Source organism: Peromyscus leucopus, chromosome 6 (assembly GCF_004664715.2).
Source record: "Peromyscus leucopus breed LL Stock chromosome 6, UCI_PerLeu_2.1, whole genome shotgun sequence".
Taxonomy (NCBI): domain Eukaryota; kingdom Metazoa; phylum Chordata; class Mammalia; order Rodentia; family Cricetidae; genus Peromyscus; species Peromyscus leucopus.
In genome coordinates, this window is record NC_051068.1 from 103,927,354 (window position 1) to 103,950,183 (window position 22,830).

General features: G+C 49.3%; 2 protein-coding genes and 1 long non-coding RNA gene across 10 annotated transcripts in view; 1 reads left to right on the forward strand and 2 right to left on the reverse strand.

Annotated features, from left to right (window-relative positions):
- Lef1 (lymphoid enhancer binding factor 1) overlaps positions 1 to 8,616 on the forward strand; it is a 115,858-nt gene extending 107,242 nt beyond the window's left edge. For 4 of the 8 annotated variants that reach the window (XM_028856860.1, XM_028856878.1, XM_037207107.1 and 1 more), the window contains one exon: positions 3,000 to 3,087. Coding sequence is in view for 3 of the 8 variants with exons in the window: in XM_028856852.2 (XP_028712685.1) it covers positions 3,000 to 3,079 (80 nt within the window). In the remaining 5 variants the exon portion in view is untranslated. Of the gene's footprint in view, positions 1 to 2,999; positions 4,172 to 8,355 lie in introns of those variants that run through there. The other 4 variants (XM_028856852.2, XM_028856868.2, XM_028856889.2 and 1 more) reach the window with 2 other exon arrangements.
- On the reverse strand, positions 3,845 to 7,180 carry LOC119088223. The gene is made up of 2 exons (XR_005091848.1): positions 5,868 to 7,180; positions 3,845 to 5,597 (listed from the first exon to the last, which is right to left on the reverse strand). It is a non-coding gene; the product is annotated as an uncharacterized LOC119088223 (long non-coding RNA).
- Positions 8,617 to 13,280: 4,664 nt separating the features above from the next.
- Hadh (hydroxyacyl-CoA dehydrogenase) overlaps positions 13,281 to 22,830 on the reverse strand; it is a 42,115-nt gene continuing 32,565 nt past the window's right edge. Inside the window, exons 6-8 of the mRNA XM_028856909.1 lie at positions 22,671 to 22,743; positions 15,540 to 15,656; positions 13,281 to 14,079 (exon numbers count right to left, since the gene is read on the reverse strand). Of these exons, the coding sequence (XP_028712742.1) occupies positions 13,961 to 14,079; positions 15,540 to 15,656; positions 22,671 to 22,743 (309 nt within the window). The 3' untranslated portion in view covers positions 13,281 to 13,960. The remainder of the gene's footprint in view (positions 14,080 to 15,539; positions 15,657 to 22,670; positions 22,744 to 22,830) is intronic.

Genomic DNA, 22,830 nt, shown 5'->3' on the forward strand with positions numbered 1-22,830 from the left:
AGGTGGGGACGTGGGGGAGGGAGGTGAATCTTGTCCCAATCCAGTGCTCTTGTGTGCTCTCCAGTTCTGAGCATGCTGTAAAGGGTAGGAGAGCTTGCATGTTGTCTGTGGAGACCCGCCTCATTATCCCTGCCTTAGCATGTTTAGCTGCCAAGCCCAGGTGGCCAGGGGTGCCAGCCTCCTCCATCAGACGACAGCCTGGGGGAGGGGCCGGGCTGCCCAAGCCTCCGGGCCTTTAATAGAACTCTACATTTGTTTGCGTAGAGGAGGGGCCTCCTACCCACTCCCTCCATCTTCCTCAGTTTTGTGCCAAGGCCAGAGGCCCAGTTTCTCGGGGTCGGTGCAGTTCACCTGCCAGGGGTCTTCAGCGTTGACCTTTCCATCCGGCTCTTCATAAACCAGAAAGGGGTCTGGGTTCCATCTGAGTAGAGGGGTGTTGAGTCGAACCGGAGAGCCGACGCCGTGCTCGGGGTGGTGTGGCCTCTGCTGCATGTCAGCCCCACATGGCAGGGCACTGGCCCTCACATCTGTAAGAGAGACTTGCTGGCTCCCTCCGAAGCCGGAGCCGAGGGCCTGGTAATTGCTGCTTTGATTGCTTCGGTGGGTGGAGCCCTGTCCCTTGCCAGCGAGCAGCCCCGCCCCACTGCAGACTGTGGCAAGTCTCCCACCTCTGGAGCTTGGTGCCAGTGGTTTCTTCAAAAGAATCTTGACTTGACCCGTTGGATATGTGTAAAACGCCACACTCGGGACTCCATTTCTCCCATGGGGTGTAAGAGTTGGTCTGCCCTGGTGCCTGTGGATTTCAACAGGGTGGCCCCAGGACAGTCAAGGACCCTCCTCGCCCCTTTAAATGACAGTTCCCCAACAGGAATAATGCAACCTGGGGTGGTAGGATGCCAGCAGGGGACCTCTGAAGACAGCCAACTTGTCGGGGTGGGGGCATTGTAAGGCAACAGATTGGTGAAATAGAGAGAGCCAAAGCATGAGTAGAGTATGCAGGGAAAAAAAAAATGACTGAGGAGACAGGGAGAGTCTGTCCAGGTAAGTTATGTCTTGTCCTTGAAGAAAATGATGCTCTAGGCAGCCATGCTTGTCTTGACTATTGTATTATTACTGAACTCAACTCAATAAGGGAGGAACAGGGTCTAAGGGGGGGGGCGCTTGTATCCAGGCAGGCAGGAGTAGGGGTCTGGCTCTTCTCTAGGACAGGGGTCATTAGCAAGGCCACAGAAGCTGTTTCTATGCCATGACTTTTTGAGTTCCCTGCACCTGAGCTTGAGGACAGAGCGACAGGTTGTCTCCCACAGTAGAAGACATTCCCAGCTCCCTCTGGCCAGCAGCCTGGCCTAGGCCAGCAGCATAGGACTTAAGGGCCTTATGTTCTTAAGAAAGAATAAGTTTCCTGTCACAGACTGAGAGGAAAAGCTGCCCAGGAAGAATAGCTTGGACCAAGCCTTTGAGCATCCTGCATGCGGAAGGAAGCACAGGGTAAACGGAGGACCTGCAGGGTCCGTGCCCGCCCAGACTTCAGTCCTCTTCCTCTCGCATTGGCAAGGCAAGGCCTTTCGTAGCTCTTTGATCCCCCTGTGTAAAGGTTTGCAACCAAACAGGGTATTCTTCTGCTAAACAGGGAAAGGTTAGCTTCTCAGAGCAGGAATCCAAAATCTTCTTTGGAGATTTCACAGTTAAAGTGTTAGGCTGCTTTCTTACCATTTCCTTGGTTTGTTTTACTTCTCAGTAGCTACTCAGGGATACAGTTGGGTCACAGTTTGGATCAGGTGTCTGTGGGGACAGCTTGCCCTCCCCCACGCACCGCCTCGCCCTCCTCCATGCACACACGGCCTTGCCTCCCCTCCTCCATGCACAGAAGACTGCTCCCCAACCCGCCCGCCTCAGCACAGCTTGTGGCAGGTGCCCTCTCCTGCTCCGAACCCCGCGCTCCTGTGGAAAGCACTTGGTCACTCAAGTCACTTTTCAGACGGCCACAGCTTTCTTTCTGTCACCTGGTGGCTCTGATTCCTCTCCTCTTCAGTGGAAGTGTGAGGGAGCCCACCACGTAGAATTAACCTTTGGGGGAACGCTCTCCTTGTAAGGGGGATATACCAACCAGAAGCTCAGAGGGCTGGGTTTGTCTGAGGCTGTCACAGGCTCCAGATGGGACACAGAACTCTGCCCCTCCGCCTCAAGTTCAAAGCGATGGAGACTGGTGCTCTCTCGGGTGAAGGACGGAACCACCATGGAGCCCTTGCCTGCCCCTGTCTCCTCTTCTTACAGTATTTCATTTTAACCTTTAATCACTGTGAAATCTCAAGTCATTAAAACTCTGGGGACCAGGGGTTCTTTGTTTTGAAAAACAGTTATTTTAAATCACTTGCAGAGTGTTCGTTGTGGGCTAACGTTAAATGCCTTCCTTGCTGTGGAGGGGACTACCTTAAAATCTTGAGTGGAAGTGGGGCCGCTTCCCCCACTTGGAGTGTAAGAGTGGACGGCACCTGCTGGGTGCGTTGGGCTGGTCCTGTGGGAGTTAGCAGCATGCTGGCGGTTTGGAATGTTCTAGTCCTGTGTAGGACCCTGCAGTGGCTCCCTGCTGTGAACTAAAACCAGCTAATACTTCAGCATGACAGGCCCTCCCCTGGTCTGGCTCTTGCTCGCCTCTCCAACTCACGTCTAGATCATTCCTCCTTCTGATATTTCTCTCAGACATGGCTTTGCTTGTCAGTTTGTTTAACCAAGACCCAACACTTTCAAAACACATCATGTCATGACTCTGCACCTCCATATACAGAGAGCCAAGTCAAAACTCAGCTTTCTGTACCTACCCTGGGATGTATTTGGGGTCTTTTGGCTAGTATCCAGCAATCCATTTTGGCCCACGTGAACTTGAGAAAATGGATCCTTTAAATGCACAGGTCAGACATGGCCGCCTGTAACAGCAGGTACAGTCTTTAAAGGCCCCTGGCAAGTTCATATTAATAGCGTTTCGTTTGTTCCTTCTTGAGGTGGCAAAAGAAACTCATTCCCAACGTGCAAAGCCAAGGCGGCGACCCCAGGCCCTCTTCTGGAGATGGAAGCTTGTTGAAAACCCACACTGTCTCCACAGCTTGCCCGGCTGACCCCAAGGAGCACTGACAGCATCTCTACCCTGAGGTCACTGCTAGAGACGCTGCTGACCCACAGAGACAGTCACTGCCAGCCCCTCCCCCGTCTCCTGCAAGCGCCGACTTCCAAAAGCAAGCAAGCCGGAAACGGTCATTTCTGAAAAAGAAAAAAGAAAAAAAAAAAAGCCCATGAGAACGCTAGCAGGCCCTGCCCACTGAGCGGTGGCATCGTCGCTTCTGGTCTCTGTGTGCACCTCTCCTCTGTGCAGACCTGTCACCCTGCAGCAAGGACAGTAGCTTGGCCGTGTTCGTGCGCAACTCGAGTCAGGGACCGGAGCAGGCATCAGCATCCTGGCGTGAGAATTGTGGAAGACTCCCGTTTCCGTCCTCATTTGCCTATCATCTTCAAGTTTTTTATTTAACAGTACAAAAGGATCAAGCTTGTGTTTGCTTCTTTTTTTTTTTTAACTCGAATTTTTAAATTTACTTTTTTTTTTTAATTTTTATTTTCCTTGTATATTTTGCTAGCTCTGAGCTTTTACATGAAATTCATGGGTCTGGAAGAGTCTGGAATAAAAACAAGATGAAAAGAAGCCTTCTGCTCTTCCGAGCTGTCTTGTCCAGTGAGTGGCTTCTCTGTGACACACGGTGGCCTCTGTCCTGTGAAGTGTCTGATAGAGCTGAACAGTTAGCCAAGCCCACTCTGGTTGTTAGTGATTGGCAGCCCATCTCACTTAATTTTCTGATTTTTTTTTTATGATGACAAACTTTAACACACACTTTGAGCAAACCCCTTTGCGGTGGATTTTCTTTTCTTTCTTTTCACTCTTGTAAAAAAGCCCAGCACTTGAATGGTTATTACTTTCAATGTTCTGTATTTGTATCTGTTTTTATTAGCCAATTAGCGGGGATTTATGCCAGTTGTTAAAATGAGCGTTGATGTATCTGTTACTTTGAAATGGCAAGGCACAGCCTTTGCCCCCAATTGTCATCTTAACGTCTGTCTCTCCAGTTTGAGTTAACGTGCTGAGCATTTTTTAAAAGAAGCTTTGTAATAAAACATTTTTTTAAAAGTGTCCTTTTATTAAGAATAAAGTTGCTGATGATTGAGAGTTGGCGATGAACTGAAGCCCGCGGGGGCACAGGACAACCCCTGCCTCCCGTGCATGAAGACCCGGAGTCTCATCTCTTTGCCAGGCACGGACAGGAAACAGGGTCAGAAAGGGGGTCACCAGAGCCATGTGGCGGTGGGATTCTCCTTGCTCACCACAGGCCCCACAGGCCCCACGAGGACTCCAGCCTTGGTGGATGAGTGAGGCTCATAGCCAGTGAGTGCTGTCAGAGCTCACTGGATTTCAACCTGAGCTCCCCAGATCCTGGAGCCCACGAGGAGAAGGTCAGCAGCACCATCCATCCCCGCAGAGTCCAAATGTTCTCAGTGTTTAGTGATTGCCCAGCGTTTCCCCATCAGCCCTTGCTCCACTATTCCACATTGCTACCTGACTTAGCAGAAACTCCAGACATTAAAATGTCGCCCTTCATGCCCTTCCACCTTTTGAGTTTGCCTGAGATCCCCTGGTTATCACTGGCGAACTGAAATCCCTCCCTGAAATTCTAGTTCTTTCCTTTTCAGCCGTGGGTACAGCTGGGGAACAGCTGGCTCCCATGCTTGTAATAACCCTCCACGTACTGCACTTGAAGATCACCATTAAACCACCCCTCCGATTTCTCTTCTCCGGGCTAAGTAATCCCAAGTCCTCGAGGCTTTCATCATCAGCCCTTTAATCATTTTCATTACTATCCTCTGGAACCCTTCCAATTTCTCTTCATTTAATCCTAAACTTGAACCAGGAAAAAAAGTATTATGTTCCGGGGTCCTACTTGTTACAGAGGTTTCATATTCGGCCCTTCATTCCGGGATCATCTCCTTAGCATACACGAGTCAAGGCGCTCCCTGGGACACTGCCACCATGATACTTGGGGAGTGAGCTACAAAAGAGAACTAGACTCCTGTGCGGGACGAGGATGGAATCTCATCCCTGACTGGGAAGGGACACGTTCATCAAGGACACAGCAGAGCAAGGCTCGGTCCCAGCCATTCTGCCAAACTGCTTTCTGGAGGCATTTGCACTAGGTAGGGAGAACCAGGCATTCCCCTGCTCCGAGAGAGAGATCAAAAAGGGGACCTATGGCTCAGAGACCCTTCTGATCCCTCCTGTTTGTTCAGAAAGTAATGTGGCTCCCTGACTGGCAACTAGCACAGAGCTCAGCCTTTCTGGGAGCCTCGCCTCGCCTGAGGTCACAGTTGACACACTTAGCCTTCCAAAGGGGCGTTTCCTTCCTGTTTTGGTTGGTTTGGTTGTCAGGGCTACTGGCAATACCTACCTGTCCAGTTGGGAGGGGCCTTCCAACTGATTCATTTTCTCCTGTGGTAGGTCTAAGGCTGCAACAATGTGGAAGCTAATGCTGAGCAGCCATAACAAGACATCTGTGGCTTTCCTTAGGAGAAAGAATAAGATGACGGATAATACCAACAGGAGGGGGGAACCTGAATTTCACCGCACATAACAATGCTGTAACATGCGTCCCACGCCATTTCTACCACAGGAAGAGACTTTGTACAAAAGAGCTAATATGAAATTAGTGAGTGATAGTTAAACATGAGACCTCCAGTGGACACCACCATTCCAGATGCCAGGGAGTTGTAAAAGCTCCATGCAACCTCCCACATGTGAACAGGAACTGCTTTCAGGGAGGAATTGTGCATACCTGGATTTCTTAGTGCCACTAGAAAAACGGCGTTCTAAATTTCTGCAGTGATGATCACGATGTCGTTGGTTTTCCTGGGTATCGTTCGAGAAGCTGCTGTTTTAACTCATGCCCATGTTTAATGGAAAAACTTCATCCTCCTCAGAGAGAATGGAGGAAAAGAGGGTATAGCCATGTGTACAGTGATATAAAACAATAATACAAAACTTTATAAGCTCAAGAGCCCAAGTGAAAAAAAAGGCTACTTACTTTTCTCTACTGAAGAAACAACGATGCTCCGTATTCATTGTCAGGTTCTGTGGGTCACAGTGAAGGTGTATTAATTAGTCAGCCAGGCACGTTGACTCACACCTGCACATCTCAGCACTCAGGGCAGAGCACAAAGTGGTGGCTGACCCCCAGCAGCTACGAAACAGGTCATGGATGGACTTCCCCTTGAATTATAATTCATGAAAAAATGTTTTGGTACATTGTAAAAAAAAAAAAAAAAAGGCTGTCTGTATAGCCTGTGGTGTGCATAAAACACTGGTGAGCAGTCATGTTCAGGGAAGTGGGGACTGATTTGAACTCAAGATCAGTAAAGAATTTAGATGATGGAGGAGGGGGGCAGGTGGAGTTGGTATATTTTCACCCACACTGGTGTGTGTGTGTGTGTTCATTAAATCTCAACATCTTGTGTCTCTCAATTAAAATTTTATTTTGCATGTGTGAGCATAGGTGTGTGTGTGCCACCAGTCTGTGGGGAGGCCAGAGGACAACTTGTAAAAGCTTTCGCCTGCCATCGTGTGGATCCTGGGGATTGAAGGGTCACCAGGTTCGGCAGCCTTGACCCACTCAGCCATCTTGTGGGGCCTCGCAGAATTTTTTTTTAGGCAGGATCTTACTCTGTACCCCCAAGCTGGCCTCAAACTCACGATCCTCCTGCCTCCACCTCCCCAATTACAGATGAAATATTTTTGCTGAGTCTAGCTTGAAATGTTAATAGCTAGATTAATTTATCTCCATATTAGATGTGTGGGAGAGATTGGCAGAAAACACATGGTCCAGATGGAGATAGGAACGGTACATATGCATGACAGATGTGGCCACGTGTCCTCTTGAGCGTCTCTTGGCAGTCACAGCAGAATTAGTGCAGTAGACATATTTTCTACTTTGTCACAGAATCTGAAGTCAGTGGCATTGCTGATCTATATTTTATGCTATGATGTTTTCCCCATGAAAAAGGTATATAAGGCAACTGAAATAAAGCCCCACAAATGGGCCTAGTTACTGCTGTCACAGGCCTTTAAGGTTTTTATTATTATTATTTTATGAGTTTTTGAAACTGTGAGTGTAAGTGTTTTGCCTGCACATATATATGTGTGCACCATGTGTGTGCCTGGTGCCCTCAAAAGTCAGAACAGGATCAGAACTCCTGGAACTGGAGTTACAGATGGCTGTGAGCCACCATGTCGGTGCCGGGAACTAACACTCTTAACCACTGCGCCATCTCTTCAGCACCATAGGCTTTCCCTTCAAGTTTTCTGTTTAAAAAGACTTCTGTCTTAGTGAGGGTTTCCATTGCTGGGAAGAGACACCATGACCACGGCAACTCTTATAAAGGAAAACATTTCATTGAGGGGGCAGCTTGCAGTTTCAGAGGTTCAGTCCATTACCACCATGGTGGGACATGGCAGCGTGCAGGCAGACATGGTGCTGAGAGGTAGATGACATTCTACATCTTGCAGGCAACAGGAAGTGGTCTGAGACACTGGACATGGCTTGAGCGTATATGAGCCCTTAAAGCCCACCTCCACAGTGACGCACTTCCTCCAACAAGACCACACCTCTTAACAGTGCCACTCCCTCTGGGGGCTGTTTTCTTTCAGACCACCAAGGTTCCCAGGTCTTGCCCAACTTGTATACCTCACAAGACAAGGTCTGTGTGGAGTTCGTTTGGGGAGCTTAACAAGGTCCAGGGATAACTTGCGGATGAACTTGTTTTTCTTGACACTTGCTGGCTGGCATCTGGCACACATGAGCTACACCTGCGGCTTTCCTCAGGTTCCAGTTAGCTGGGGCTGTCTGTCCCTCAGTTTCTAGCCTAGAGAACTGATACTTATTAGATGGCCCTTGCAAAAGCCACTTGGCTCTTACTCCCCATGAGGCACTTGGCAGCTGCAACTATATTTAAAGATTTTTTTTAATTAATCATGAGTATGTGTGGATTTGTACCTCTGCATGACCAGCGGAGGCTAGCAGATAGCATGCATCCCCTGGAGCCTGAGTTACGGGCAGTCGTGAGTAGCCTGGCATGGGTGCTGGGAACCAACCTGGGTCCTCTGCAAGAGAACATGCTCTTAAACCACTGGGCCATCTCTCCAGCCCTCACTTTTAACCTCAAACAGAATTTCTCACAATGACTCCTTTAATTCATATTCTCATATTCTCTCTCTGTCTGTCTGTCTCTCTGTCTCTGTCTCTCTCTCCCTCTCCCTCCCTTTCATAGAATAGCATCTCAGATTGGATGATGAGATCTTCAGCCAGTAGAGGTGTGGGATGTCAGGTGTTACCAGAAACTGTGTGGTACACAGAGTCTCAGGAGAGGAGGACGCCCCTAATTGCAGATCCCATCTGGGAGCAGTGTTGCCCCCTCTGACCTCCACATCTGGATCCCTTTGATTTTAATGCAGGGGTGCCAAGCACTGCTCTTCCAGCAAAACCATCTCCAGCACAACTGTACTCACCCAAGATGTAGCAGAATATTATTTTAATGTGTGTTACTTTTGATTATGCTGCATTTGTTTAAGCTGTGTTACTGTGCCTGTGTAAAACACCTGATGGTCTAATAAAGAACTGGCCAATAGCAAGGCATGAGAAAGAATAGGCAGGGCTGGCAGGCAGAGAGGATACATAGAAGGAGAAATCTGGGAAGAGGGAGGGGAGAACTAGGAGCCAGAGAAGGAGGAGGACACCAGGGGCCAGCCACCTAGTTACACAGCAAGCCACAGAGTAAGAGTAAGATTTATAGAAGTAAGAGAACAGGAAAAGCCCAGAGGAAACAGGTAGACAAGATAATTTAAGTTAAGGAAGGCTGGCAAGAAATTAAGTCGAGCTAAGGCCAGACAATCATAATTAAATATAAGCCTCTTGTATGATTTATTTGGAAGCTGGGTGGCGGGCCCCCTGCCCCCCAAAAAAGAGTAAAAAACAACCAAGAGTTAAGAAAGGGCACACAAGCCAGGGTTGCTGGTTCTCAGCAGTCCCAGCAACTCAAGAGGCAAAGGCAGGAAGACCACCGAAGTTCAAGGCTGTCCTCATCTACACAGTAGGATCGAGGCCAGCCAGGGCTACACAGGAAGACCCCATCTCAGAAACAAGTAAATCAAACACTGTAAGTACTAACAAACTTCCCTACGGCCTGTGACCCTTGCAGACATCACTTCAGAGATCCACCGTGAGGTCATGTGCCAAAGAGCAGCTGGCCTTCCAAGGAGGTGGCTGTGCCCATCAACTAAAGTCTGTACCTGCATTGGAGACCGTGATGCTGGGCAACAGCTTTCCTTCTCTGTCTCCTTTGGTCCTACTGTGAGTCTGTTGGTCGAGGGGAGAGGTTCTCTGCAGCCTGCCTCCCCACCGCCTAAGACGGAAGTTGAAGACTCGGGAAACCGACGGATCCCCGATGAGGCAGGGCAGTTCATTCACCCAAACCTCCCTTAGGTAGAAAACTCAGTGTCGAAAGTGCCTTCTGGTTTTAGAGACTCCCAGTTTGGCTTACCTTCTCTACCTGGTAATTCTGAGTCAATGGCCGTTTCTGAGAGGCCCACAAGGCAGTTAGTGGAGTTTTTCCCCAGTAATGCCTGTTCACCTGAGAACAGGCATGAACCTACAGAAATGAGGTTGAGACATCTTATGAAGACTGGAGACAGCATCCCCACAATCGCTGAGGACCCAAAAGGCCTGCACCACCCCCCTGACCTGACAGGGTATTCCTTCCATGGTAGGCTTCTGTGTTTCAGGAGTTACAGTGTCAAATCCCCTGAGATGAGCCAACATCAGCCCGTGTTAGAACAGACACCCAGGGCGATCCTCTGTCCCTCCCTTCCCTGCTGGGGACTGAGTCCCCATACTGCTGACCCCACGAAACCCTTAGCAGCTCATCCAGTGTCATTTGAAAATACAACATGGGAGTCGGGGTGAAGAGATCATTCGGTGTTAAGAGCAATAGCTTTTCTTGCAAAAGACCCGACTTTGATTCTGAGCACCAACACGGTGGTTCACAGCCATCTGTAAATCCTGACGCAGGGTCCTAGCGCCCTCTTCCTGCCTCCACAGGCACAGCACACAAGCAGTGCAGAGACACATGCAGGCAAAACACCCAGACACATGAAATACATTGGCATCTTTTTAAAGAAATAAAACCACAGCACAAGAGCATCAATTTCATGCACTACCTCATTTCCATGCATGTCTAGACCTTTGAGAAAGCCTCAGCCTGTCTTCGGGGGTCTTAAATCATCTAGTCCACTGCTTATATAAAAAAATATAACTTACCTAAGCGACAGCCCCTCCGCCAGCACACCAGACTGGGCCACATCACTGATCCACCAGCTCTCGGAAGACTTGGAAAGCCCCTCCCTGATGGCTGTGAGAGTGGAATGTGGGCCAGTAGCTGACACTCAGGCCCGTTCCCAGACCGCAGCTCATTTCTCTAAGTACTCAAGGCTGTGGTAACCCCATGGCTTCCTCTGCAGCTAGCCTCTCGACACTCCACAAGACATGCGGCATCCTTCAGCTTGAGATGTGAGCGTCGGTATGCCCAAGGACAGGTTCCAACACTGTGTCCATTTTACACACACACACACACACACACACACACTTTATATATATGCAGACAAGAACCTCTCCAGGCTACTCAGGCAAAGAAAGGTGCTGAAGCCCACAACCCAGCTGGCTCCTTCCAAAGCCCAAGGCATGAGAGAAAGAAAACCTAGCACTAGTGCCCCCGACAACATTCTGTCTTCAGTGGTTAAACCTTGTCTGGTCATCTCAACAAGGAAGTAAGGAAAAAAGAGACAAAGCAGATGGAGGGAAACAAATCCCTGTGATTACGAAACTTTGCGACCAACTGGGAAAAAAAAACAGACCACAACCAAATGGATTCTTTCCAAGTGTGGATTTGAGTCGGGTGACAAGGTGGCGAGGTCTAAGGATATAGTTCAGTTGGCAGAGTGCCTGCCTGGCACACAGTATGTCCAGGGTTTGATCCCCGGCACTCAAAGGTGGAGGCAGCTGGATCAGCTGTTCAAAGTCATCCCGGGCTCCACAGCAAGTGTGAGGCCGGTGTGGGACACGTGAGGTCCTGTCTCCTGGTCGGGGGATGGGAGAGAACACAGCAATGATTCCATTGTCCAGGCATTTTCAGATTACTATTGGTGTTGTTAACAAGAAAATTAGTCTCATGGAACGACAGCCACACCCTGTATTTTTTAACCGATGCTGTTTCTTAGGTTGAAATGTTAAAGGGATTAAAATTAAGGTGGGACAAGACAAAAGCCCAAGTCACGTGTATGAACCGCTTAACGCACCAAGAAGGAAAGCGTGACCAGTGTGAGCTGTTGTGTAAGCCACTGCTCACACACTGGTTTTACTTGCTCAGGTGATGAACAGCTCGATTGCAAATGAGTGTCTGAAAGCTGGCATTAGCCAAACTCAACTACCTGGCAGAATTCAATGACAAATCCCTTCATAACGTGTTTTGAGTGGCTTTGTAGGGCACTGGATCTGGCTATGTGGCCCATCCCGACCTCAAACTCACAATCCTCCTGCCTCTACCTCCCAAGTGCAGGGATTACGGGCATGTGCCACCCCACACTTGACTAAGACCAGCATTTCTCAGTGTCAACACTTGCTCCCACGTGACCTCCGGCCACATCAATCAATGGTTGCCTAGAAACAGACCTCCAACTCGGTGTCAGCAAGTGGAGCAATGTTCCCCTTCAGTCGCTGTTATTAACAATAACAATAAATCTCACGGACATTAAAGGGCCATAGGTTTTTGTTCTGTAACTTGTTTTCAAAATAATCAAAGAATTTCCTTTGAAAGTTTCACTTCTATTAGAGGAATTAACAACAAGAAGGAGCAGTGGGAGGAACTTTTTTTTTTTTTTTTTACTTAAACCCTGCTCTAAAAGGTTCTGCTGCCACTAGGCAGCAACTTTAGAAGTTGAGGACCAGGCTCGTCCCCCACAAGGGTGGCCAAAAGCTAGGTAAGAAAGCAGAAGAGATGGGAATCTTACTAAGGTTTGATTTTCAAGCAGATTGCAGAAATCCTGACTATGGGACCTTCCTTCCCACCTGGGGTCACAGAGCCATGAACGGGGACAGGAGACCATGCCCAAGTGCCAGCTTGAAGATGAGAAGGTTCCAGACCCCTCCCTAGGCAGTCCCCGGGAACATAATGCATAGCAAAGATACTATGAAATGGCAAAGAGTGTAGGGGCTGAGCCGTCTGAACATCTGGCAAAATCAAAGGGCATTTGAAAATGCCATCCAGAAACAGTGTTGTGTGCCTCCCCTCCCCCTGGAGACGGTTGCACCACTGAGTTCTCTGTCTTTCCTGAAACGTAGTGGTTAGGAAAGAGCTGGGCCATTTTCAGGATGAGTGCCCACATCCTCTGTAGACTCTGGTTAGAGGGTGACAAACTGAAGCCTGTGGCCCAGGGGTCACAGCAACGGTCAAGAACTAGCCTGAGAAGAAGCAGGGCGGTGAGGTCACAGGTGACCTAGAAACAGGAGGGGATGGGTAAGAACAGCATCATCACCCAGGTTCTAGCGTGTTGGTATGCACAAATGCATGTATTTACATCTTCTCGCTTTATGACATACTCAGAGCATTTTTTCATTAACAAATCCCCTCTTATCAATCACAAAACAAACAAAAACTAAGCCAAAAATATCGTGATAGAACTATGATCTGAGAGCACAAGTACCTCCACCTGTTTTGGGGAATGTACTGTCTGAAAGTTTGCATGTGAGATTTCCAGATTTATTCTTTTGTATTTTTCATCAAAAATCTAGATGTAATCTGGAATCTGCTACTAAATATCTGGTGACCTTAGACACACCACTTAAGCTCTGTACTAATGAAGCCACCGGACCTCAGGGCTTCTGATGTCTTTCCAGCCCACACTCTATCATGGAAGACACTGTCAACCCAATGATTAAAAGACTCTCATGTTATGTTATTTTACTTTGCTGGCAAAGGAGAAACAGATGCTCTTAAAAACCACTCTTGGTGCCCTTACTTCTGTTTTACTGGTAGGAAACGTGGAAGGACCAGACACGGGCCAGATTCACACACATACCCTCCCCGCCTCCCTCCCTCCCACGCCGTCACTTCCATCCCAGCCCGTTTTTATAATTACTTAAGCATTTTATGATTTTAAGGTATATAAGTTTATTTCCATTCCCATTTTTACAGAGTAAAAGACTGCATCTTAGGAGAGTCAATTCATAGGCACTTGGCAGCATTGATTTCTCATGAAAAAAATTAGAGAGCCGGACAGTGATGGTGAAGATCTGAATGGCCACGGAGATGGGCCTTTTTCCCAGACACCAAGTTCCCAGGGTCGTGCCCACCACTCCAGGAGCCCTGTCCTGATGAGAGGTAAACAAAGGCAGACGCCCAGAATGTAGGCTAAGGCTTGAGGCTGCGGGCTGCAGATGTTCCCAGGCAGGCAGGCCCTCAGATGCACCTGCGGGCACAATGGCTGCTAACCACCCCCACCCCCTGGGTTCAACACCGATAAACATGGCATACTCATTTTCAGAAGACCTGAGTGAATGAGTCTAAGTAATGCTTTTACAAAAAAACAGCAAGGTTCAGGAAAGAGATGCTTGCTCCAAGGCACAGAAAAACACACAGAAGAGGAGAGACTAAGGCAGAGAATTCGATCTCAGTGGAGGAACCTTATTACTGCAACGAGTCAAACGATTACTTCAGAGAGACTGCAAGGGCGGGCAGCCGCGGCAAGCCTTGCAGCCGTTACCCACAGTGCGCTCATTCTTGCCCCAGGGCTGGCTCGGGGTGCTGCGGAGGGACTCCTGAAGCATCACTTGTACTTGTAAAATCCTTCTCCGGTCTTCTTGCCCAGCTTCTTCTGGGCCACCAGATTATTCATGGAAGGACTGGGCTGAAACAGGGGGTTCGCTGGGTCCATTTCATGCCACCCTGTTGAGAGGAAGGACAAGGGCTCTCTTTGGTTTGGGTATTCTCAGGGCGGGCCTGGGGCACAGGACCCACGCAGGCCACCGTGGCAGAGACATAAGGCCAGCTTCGCTGGTGCGGCCAACACTGACCCTAAAGTGGGCATGCCACTACTTGCCTGAGCTGCTAGAAGCCTAGCTCCAGGCAGGGCGCCTGGGTACCCAGGACTTCCTGCAAACCAAGGCAAATGCCCAACAGCACACATCGAATCTCCCACTAACCGGCTAGATTCCCAGGTGGGACCGTTGGCTTTCCAGATCCATATCAAACCCTGGATTGCTCCCAATGGTTTTCTGCGGTCTCATACAATTTCAGATTTCATATGTCAACTAAGACCCTTCTCCTCCCCAGTATTTAAAAGGTTTTGGTGAAATGCTGGAGTAAGTAGTATGCTACATTCGACTTCAGAAGTTCATCCAGTTCAATAATAATTTTTATGCTGCCTTCAAAAACCGCTACCCTTTAAAAATTGTCGAATAGCTTGATCTCAATGGAGGTAACACAAATCAGCTCGTGACAGCCTGGCACGGTGTACCACTGTCAACGTCCTGACTTCCACTCTGCACTGTGGTTATGTGAGACACCCCTGTTGGGGGGAAACTGAAGGGCGCATAGGACCTGAGTTATACGAGAAACGCCCGTGATCGATAATTAGATCCAAATGAAAGATTAAAAACAGTTGCCCTGCTAAGCGACGACAGGCCGTCTGTGTAGATCTCTAGCATGCCGCTCTGGGTGAAGTCGCTTTGTTCCCCCAAAGGCTGAGGACTCCCAGGGTGGCAGTGTGGAAAATGGCGGAACCTCCTAGAGGTGGGGCCTGAGGAGGTACCCGGGACTCCACCCACACAAGTGGACTTTTCTCAGGAGTGGGTCAAATCTAGGGATAGATTACTTCTTGAGTGGACAATTACAAACCAGGGCCATCCCATACCCTCACCGTAGACCTTTCTGCACACAGCTGTTTCCCTCCTTAGCTCCGCCATGTTGTGACACATCCAGGACTACCTTGTCACCTGGAGCATCTCGAGCGGTCAGGAACAAGAGCCACACGGCTTTTTTTTTTCCTTTAAAAGTCTCCTACAAGCCGGGCGGTGGTGGCGCATGCCTTTAATCCCAGCACTCGGGAGGCAGAGGCAGGTGGATCTCCGTGAGTTCGAGGCCAGCCTGGGCTACAGAGTGAGTTCCAGGACAGGCGCAAAGCTACACAGAGAAACCCTGTCTCAAAAAACAAAACCAAAAAATAACAATAAAAGTCTCCTACCTCGGGCACTTGGTGATAGCAACACCGAACAAACCAGGTAAGGCAGGATGTTGAACGTCTTAAAACTCCTTGTCATTTTTTCTTAATTGACATTATAATTTAGGGTCCTAAGAGACCAGTTCAAGCCAGTTTTTAAAAAGGAAGAAAAGGTTTTAATTCCTACCATCCAAGATGAACTTCGTAGTATCCAGCCCAACGTAGTCAAGAAGTTCAAAAGGACCCATGGGGTACCCAGCTCCCAACTTCATGGCGGTATCAATGTCCTCCTTGGACGCGTCCCCTGCAGAGCAAAGGGCAACCCTGAGTCACCACCACCATCCGCAGCTCTTCCACCCCTGGGTCAGTTCTAGCACCGCTAGAAATGTATCAACAACCGGCACGCACATTCAGAAAACGGCTAGAAGTTCAGGCTCCCGGGGTGGGTAAGATTTCTGTCTCCGATCACCTGCCACACAGGCCACAAGCTTTTCAAACCAACGGCAGCCGATGAGGAGACCCCTAGACCCTGCTGCCCAGGTCACAGAGTGAGCAGCCCCTCCCTGGGAACACTGGCTCCCGAAGAGCGTGGGATTTCTCAGGTCCAGGGTCATTCACAAAAATGTCCTTTGATACTAGAGTTTTCTTTTATAAACGTGCTTTGCACATACACAAATGCATGCACGCACATACATACAAATATATACACACACACACGTACAAACTCACACATGCACACATGCTTAGCTTTCTATTTGTGTGCTGCATGTGTATTTTTTTTAAACTTTATTTTACAAATAAGCATTCTGCTGGGCCTGTGTTCACACAGTCAAGGTAACTGCTTCAAGAGAGCCCAGACAGCTAGAACCATGGCATTCTACTTGTTCTGTGTGGCTGAGAGCAGTTTTCAAAATCATGTTAAGTTAGTAGAAGTGTTTGGGCGCTTATCTACAATGCCACGTTCCTTCCTGTTATTCTAAGAGACATAACAGCTCCCCAGTGGGCCTCTGAATCTGGAACTGGTCTGTGTCTAGAGTTCAGTGGCCTGTCCTCGGATATGGGTTGATTTAATAGCTTCAGGTAAGGTGGAACCACTGTGCTGTGCTGGGTAGCAGAGGATGAGGGTTCTGGGCTTTTCCTTTAGAATTCTCCCTATCCTGTCCTGCCGATGGGCCAGAAGATACCTCTGCAGAGAACAACCGTGCATCCTGCCTTCAAAATCAGAACTGGGAACCACCTGCATTACATGGCTATCTATCTAGAAGTTTGTTTCAAAGCATAAAGTAGTGGCCAATAATAGCAGAGCTGAATTGTGGGACATTTACCCACCAACCCCACAGCTCCCCAGAGTTTTCTTGAGTGAGAGCAGCAGGAAATATTAGAACGATTTAGAGTGTGGAGATAAACAGATAGAAAATAAAGGATAGCCTCGAGAGGGCCTGGAACCTTTTCCAACAGGCCCCGACTGTCTCTGCCCCAGGGTTTTTATAGAGGCGCCAAGGGGTGGAGCAAAAGACCTCCCCCCCAACCAGCACAGCCAAGTGCAGACCATCTCAGACACCTGCACTCTGGCCCATGGTCCAATCATCCTTCTCTATGTGGACCTGCTGGGTAAAGCCACGAGGAACCTGAAAACGGGCTCCCACACTGAATGAAGTGCTAAAAAGTGTATTCCATACCTAAAAATGTCAGATGCCTCTACTGGGACCCTCTTCCTCAACAGTAAATACTTCCAAATCATAACACCACATTTTTCAAAAATAATAATAATAATAATAATAATAATAATAATAATAAAGCACAAAAATAATGCCAGAGGGTGTCAGTGCAAACTAAGGTGATTATAATACCAGGCACTGTGGCACATGCCTGTAATCCCAGCAGTTGGGAAGTTGAGGAAAGAGAATAGTGAGTTCCAGGCCAGCCTGGACCACATAGTGGGACCCTATAAACACACACAGAGATATATAGAAACATACACACACACACACAAACACACACACACACACTCGATTATTTTCTTTGAGTGATATTAAGTACTAGTATAATCCTAATCAGGATTAGAGGGGCTGATGAAGAGTTGGCTCAGTGGTTAAGAGAATTCCTTGCTCTTGCCCAGGACCCAGGTTCAATTCCCAGAACCCGCACGACAGTTCAAAAGCATCTGTAACTCCAGTCCCAGGGGATCTGACACCTTCGTCTGACCTCTGCAGGCAATAGGCACACACATGGTGTACAGGCTTACACGCGGGCAAAACACTCGAACACTTTAAAAAAAAAACAAAAAAAAAAACCAACAAATAGAATTAGAGGCCTCTGAGAAATCACGCTTTGAATTTTATGTAGTAAAAAAGCAAAAATAGTCCTACACATGAGTCTCATCAGGTGGTCTCACACAGTCCATTCTCCCATGGATCCCATGGCAGGGTGGGGAATCAAACCCAGGGTCTCAAGCATGCCAAGCAATCCAGTGAGCTCATCCTCAGCCCTGCTGTGCTCCGTATCTGCATCCATTACAGACCAGGCACCGGACACTCTCAGTGAGACAGCGGCAGAGCACGGTGCCGTAACGGAGGAGGAGAAGGAGCCAATTCCACATCACAGCATCGGAACCAGCTCCACAGCCACCCCGCCACCCCCGAGGCCCAGGTACTGAAGGATGCAGAGCTTCTCAAAGGAGAGCTGGAACGGCACCGTAGACAGACGCTACAGCGCATGCACAGAGGACACGGGACGGCACATGCAGCAGGGATCCGACTCCACAGCGCACACATGCACTGTTTGGGATGTGGATACTGAGGACATGGAATGTGGACGCTTCCATGACGCTACAGCTGCCTCCAGATGCCAGAAGCAACACCCCCACAAGCTCCTGCCTCAGGACTCCTTCCTGCATGCTGGGCCCTGGGCCTGGGCCAATAAGCCTTCCTATACCTTCAGGCCTCAGCCTCCTCCTCCTTCCTCCAGGCCTCTGTTCAGACAACACCAATCAGTGCCTCCCCCTGCAGTGCATGAAACAGCAGCGGCCAGGACTGGGGGCCAGGGCACCTCCACCCCTGCATGCCTGCACGGCTGTCCGTCAGAGCCTTATCAATGCTCATGTACATAGGCACCATCCCTTCAGAAGAATGCACACGCACTGGGGACAGACGTCTATTGGTGTCTAACTCAACCTAAAGCCATTTAATCAAATTCAAGTCAAAGACTATGGACCCTAAAGACAAGGCTACAATTCCCGATTCAGACCCTCACGTGAGAAATATTACTGTGTTCTAAAATTACTGAAAATCACAAAGCACTGTTTAATAAAACATCAGTACACATCTACAAAATTAGCACAACTTTAAAAAAAAAATCTGTCTTAAGTAAACTAGAGTAAATACGCAAAGAGAAAAAGACAGAAAAGCAACATGTACAATATATTGGCCAAGAGGGAGTCACGCATGGCGTACTTTAGATCAATAATTCCTAAACTCTTGTAGTGTCCAGTACTTGAATGAGAACCTGATGCTCCCTACACACAGATACAGACACACGCAGAGAGACACACACACAGACACACACACACACAGACACACAAAGCTCTGCTTCACTCCTTCTGGGTCCCGTGAAGATGGGGCCCTTCACTCTACTCAGGATAATGAGGAGACGCTTCCTCAGAGAACCCCAAACCTGGGTGGCTGGAGGTCTGGGGCTGGAGACTGGGACCTGCTGCCACTGCTGAGTCGTTCTCTGGCTCTCTGGCACCACCTGCCGGCCAGTCTCAACATTACCAGCTGAAGCTCTCCCTCCAAGAACCAGCAAGGAGAGGCAGACAGAGGGACGCACACTCCTTCCTTGACTGCTGGCTGGATCCTCACTCCCTGTCTGGAGGGAGCTGTTAGGGACACGAAGATGAGGACTCTGTCCATGCCCCAGGAGAGAGGACAGCTGGAGGAGTCATATGCATCATGCCACAGGGAAGGGAGAGCTGAGGCAGAGGAAGAGGACACATTACACCCAGTTTGGACCTCTGGACACCAGGTAGGGCTGTGTGAGAAAGATGGAGTGCGGTCTGAGGAGATGATGGCAGAGTCTGAGGGTGGCGGAAGACTTTGCCGTCAGGGCTTGTATACAGGTTACCAGAGAGCCGCTGTACTTGAGCCATGGTGAGGGAGAGACTTTTTAATGACTGATGAGGATGCCCTACAGTGACCAGAGGGTAAGTTCATGACATCCCCAGGCTATTACAGCACGACCCTCCTCAGAGAAGCCGAGCATGTGCCCTTGCCACCCTGCTGCAGCTGAGTGAGCACATGACGGGGACTGTGGGTTCCCAGGTCTACAATGCTGTGACCCTCGGAGTTGGGACATGGCAACCACCCGGCCTCCACTAGTCTGAAGGAATGAGGCTGTGAAAGACATGGTGAACGCCTACCACACAAGGCTGTCAGAGGTCAGAGGTCAGGGGTCAGAAATACAATGAGCCTCCATGAGGGTCTTTCTACCCAGGGTGTGAAAATCGTGGTGGGCACTCCTGGCATATTGGCAGCTGCTCAGCTCCCTGAAGCCTTGGGGGGGGGGACCCTCTCCCAAACATCCCTCCACAAGCTCTCCCATCAAAACAGCATTTACCAACCTGCAGGGACACACACACACACACACACACACACACACACACACACACACACACACACGTGGTACGTCAACAGCATGGGGCATAAAAATTCTACCCAAAGGAGCTGGGAAACAAAGCCAGAGCACAGGCAGAGAGAGGCCAGGCCCCAGCAGGGAGTACGGACAGAAACAGGGACCAGCGTCTCCTCCACTTCCTTGGCGAGAGAAGGCTTTCTCAGCAAGCACGGTGGAGGAGACAGGCCTAAGAAAGACAAGGAGTGACCAGGGTAGCTGCCTGGCTGAGCGTCACTGCAGTGCCCAGGCAGGAGGAGACAGGGCCGGGAGAGAAAGGGACAGTGGTGACAGGGAGGCATCCAAGGTGACAAAGGGCAAGTATGGGTGGGAGGATCTAGAGGCGTCAGTGGACACGCAGAGCTGTGGATGAAGTCCGAGGTCTAAGCACTCATAGGTGTCGGCCAGGTGAGCGGCCAAAGGGACATTATAAGGGGCCTGGAGTCCGGACCACAGTGTGAAATGCTGCAAACCTGCACCCACGTGACGCTTAGCAACTTCAGGACAGACAGATGTTCCGTCACAGGATCCAGCTACAGAGGAGAAGCCACGGGGCCAGCAATGGCAGTCCACCCAGAGAAACACCAAAAGCCAACCGAAGGCATGCCCCGGAGCCAGGTCCTGCCTTTCCGGGTGCCATGCAGAGGTGCCTAGTCATGGCCAGGGGCAACAAGGGGAAGAAAATAGTTTTCAACTTAGCATCAGACACTTGGCATATGGGAGTGGTATCAGAGTGTGTTTCAGAGGGAAAAAAACACCATGAAAAGGTGCTACCTTTGGAAACATTACATTTATTAGAGGAAGAAAACCCTCGAATGTCTTTCAAGGGAGACCAAAATGCCACATACTCTCTTTGAGGTGTAATTACGCACATTTGTTGAAGATAAACACAGAAGTGTTGGTTTGATCTTGGAGTAAAAGTAGGCAACTGCTTCCATAAAGCACGGAGGCAACTTTAATATTTAAAGCCAATTGTGAGGAGGCAAATGTGCTTTCATCTGCTGGAAAGAGCTGGTGTAAACGCTCTGTTTGGGAAATGGCATTCTTGAGAGTGTTTGTAAATGAAGTCACTCAAATAAACGATCGCACTTGCGTTTTACCAGTCCCTACAACTTGTTGGTCTGGAGAGTAGACATCACACACTTTCCTTCTCAGAAATGGGGAAGAAGTCAGGCGGGGGCTGGGGGGCTAAGGGGCTGCATCATCCTAGCCACAGACCACGTCCTGGGCTTATGTTTCCACAGCAGGCCAAGTCATTCCTTGTCAACAGAAGAGGGACATTTTAGGCCCAGGAGATGCTCAGCCGGTGGCAGGCAGTGGTGGCGCACACCTTTAATCCCAGCACTCGGGAGGCAGGGGCAGGCGGATCTCTTTGAGTTCGAGGCCAGCCTGGTCTACAGAGTGAGTTCTAGGACAGCCAGGGCTGTTACACAGAGAAACCTGTCTCGAAAAACATCACACACAAAAGTGCTTGGCACGTAAGCCTGGAGACCTGTGTTTGATCCCCAGAATCTGCATAAAGATAGGAGAGAACTGACCCACAAAGTTGTCTTCTAGCCCCCACGCACACGCCATGACATGATACGTAGGTGTGCACGCACCGCACACACACATGCACACACACACACACACACACACACACACACACAAATAAATACATTTTTAAAGAGAAGGGAACATTCCAGGTCATTCAGGAGGTGTAAAGCAGTGCTCTGTGATTTTTTCAATAAGGACAACGTCCCTACCATACGCATGTCACTCATTTCCCATCTTCTGTCACAGCCACGGGTTTTCTACGTTAAACAACTTTAAACAACTCCTAGTCTGGTTATTTCTCCATTACTATCTTTTTGAAAGCAATAAACTCTTATTATTTATAGTATTTAGTGCGTGTGTGTGTCTTTGTGTGCAGAACATGCATCATGCATGCATGTGTGCAAGTGTGCATGCATGCATGTGTGTATGCATGTTTGTATGCTCAAGTGTGTTACATGCATCATGCATGCATGTGCTGTGTGTATGTGCATACATGCATACATATATGTGTGTGTGTATAAGTGTGTGTGACATGCATCACGCTTGCATGTGCACACAGGCTCAGAACAGGATTTCGGATCCCTTGGAGCTGGAGTTCTGGGTGGTTGTGAGCTGCCCAACACCAATGCTGGGAATCGAGCTTGGGCCCTTTGGAAGAGCAGTACACAGTCTGAACAGCTGAGTCACCTCTCCATCTCCCCACAAGAGTAAACTTTTTTTTTCTTTTTTTTCGAGACAGGGTTTCTCTGCGTAGCTTTGCGCCTTTCCTGGAGCTACTTGTAGCCAGGCTGGCTCGAACTCACGAGATCGCTGCTCTGCTCCGAGCTGGATAAAGGTGCGCACCACGGCAAGAGTAAACTTTTAACTAAAAGTGGAGAGCCAGGGTCTAGATCTGTAGCATCAATGCTGCTGCTGCAGCCTGGACCATCACAGAGGCTCGCAGGGAGGTCTGGGACCCAGGGAACCCAGTGACTAAGGTACTAGGGCCAGGGCAAAGCTGAGCTCAGTCCAGCAGAACGCGAAAGCAGAAACTCCCTTCCCAGGCTCCGCACAGCCCAAGCCTTCTGCACACAGACCGAGACCTGAGGGCCTTAGATGGGCCTGGGACAAGTACCTCTCTCGTGTAGCCTGATGGCCTCTATGAGGTACGGCACCAAGAGACGGTTCACGATGAATCCAGGAGTGTCCTGTGGCAGGAAAGAGAAGACGGTAAGTGACTTCATGAAACTTGACTTTCTGTTTAGTACAGACCACTCCTTACCCTGGATGCCGCT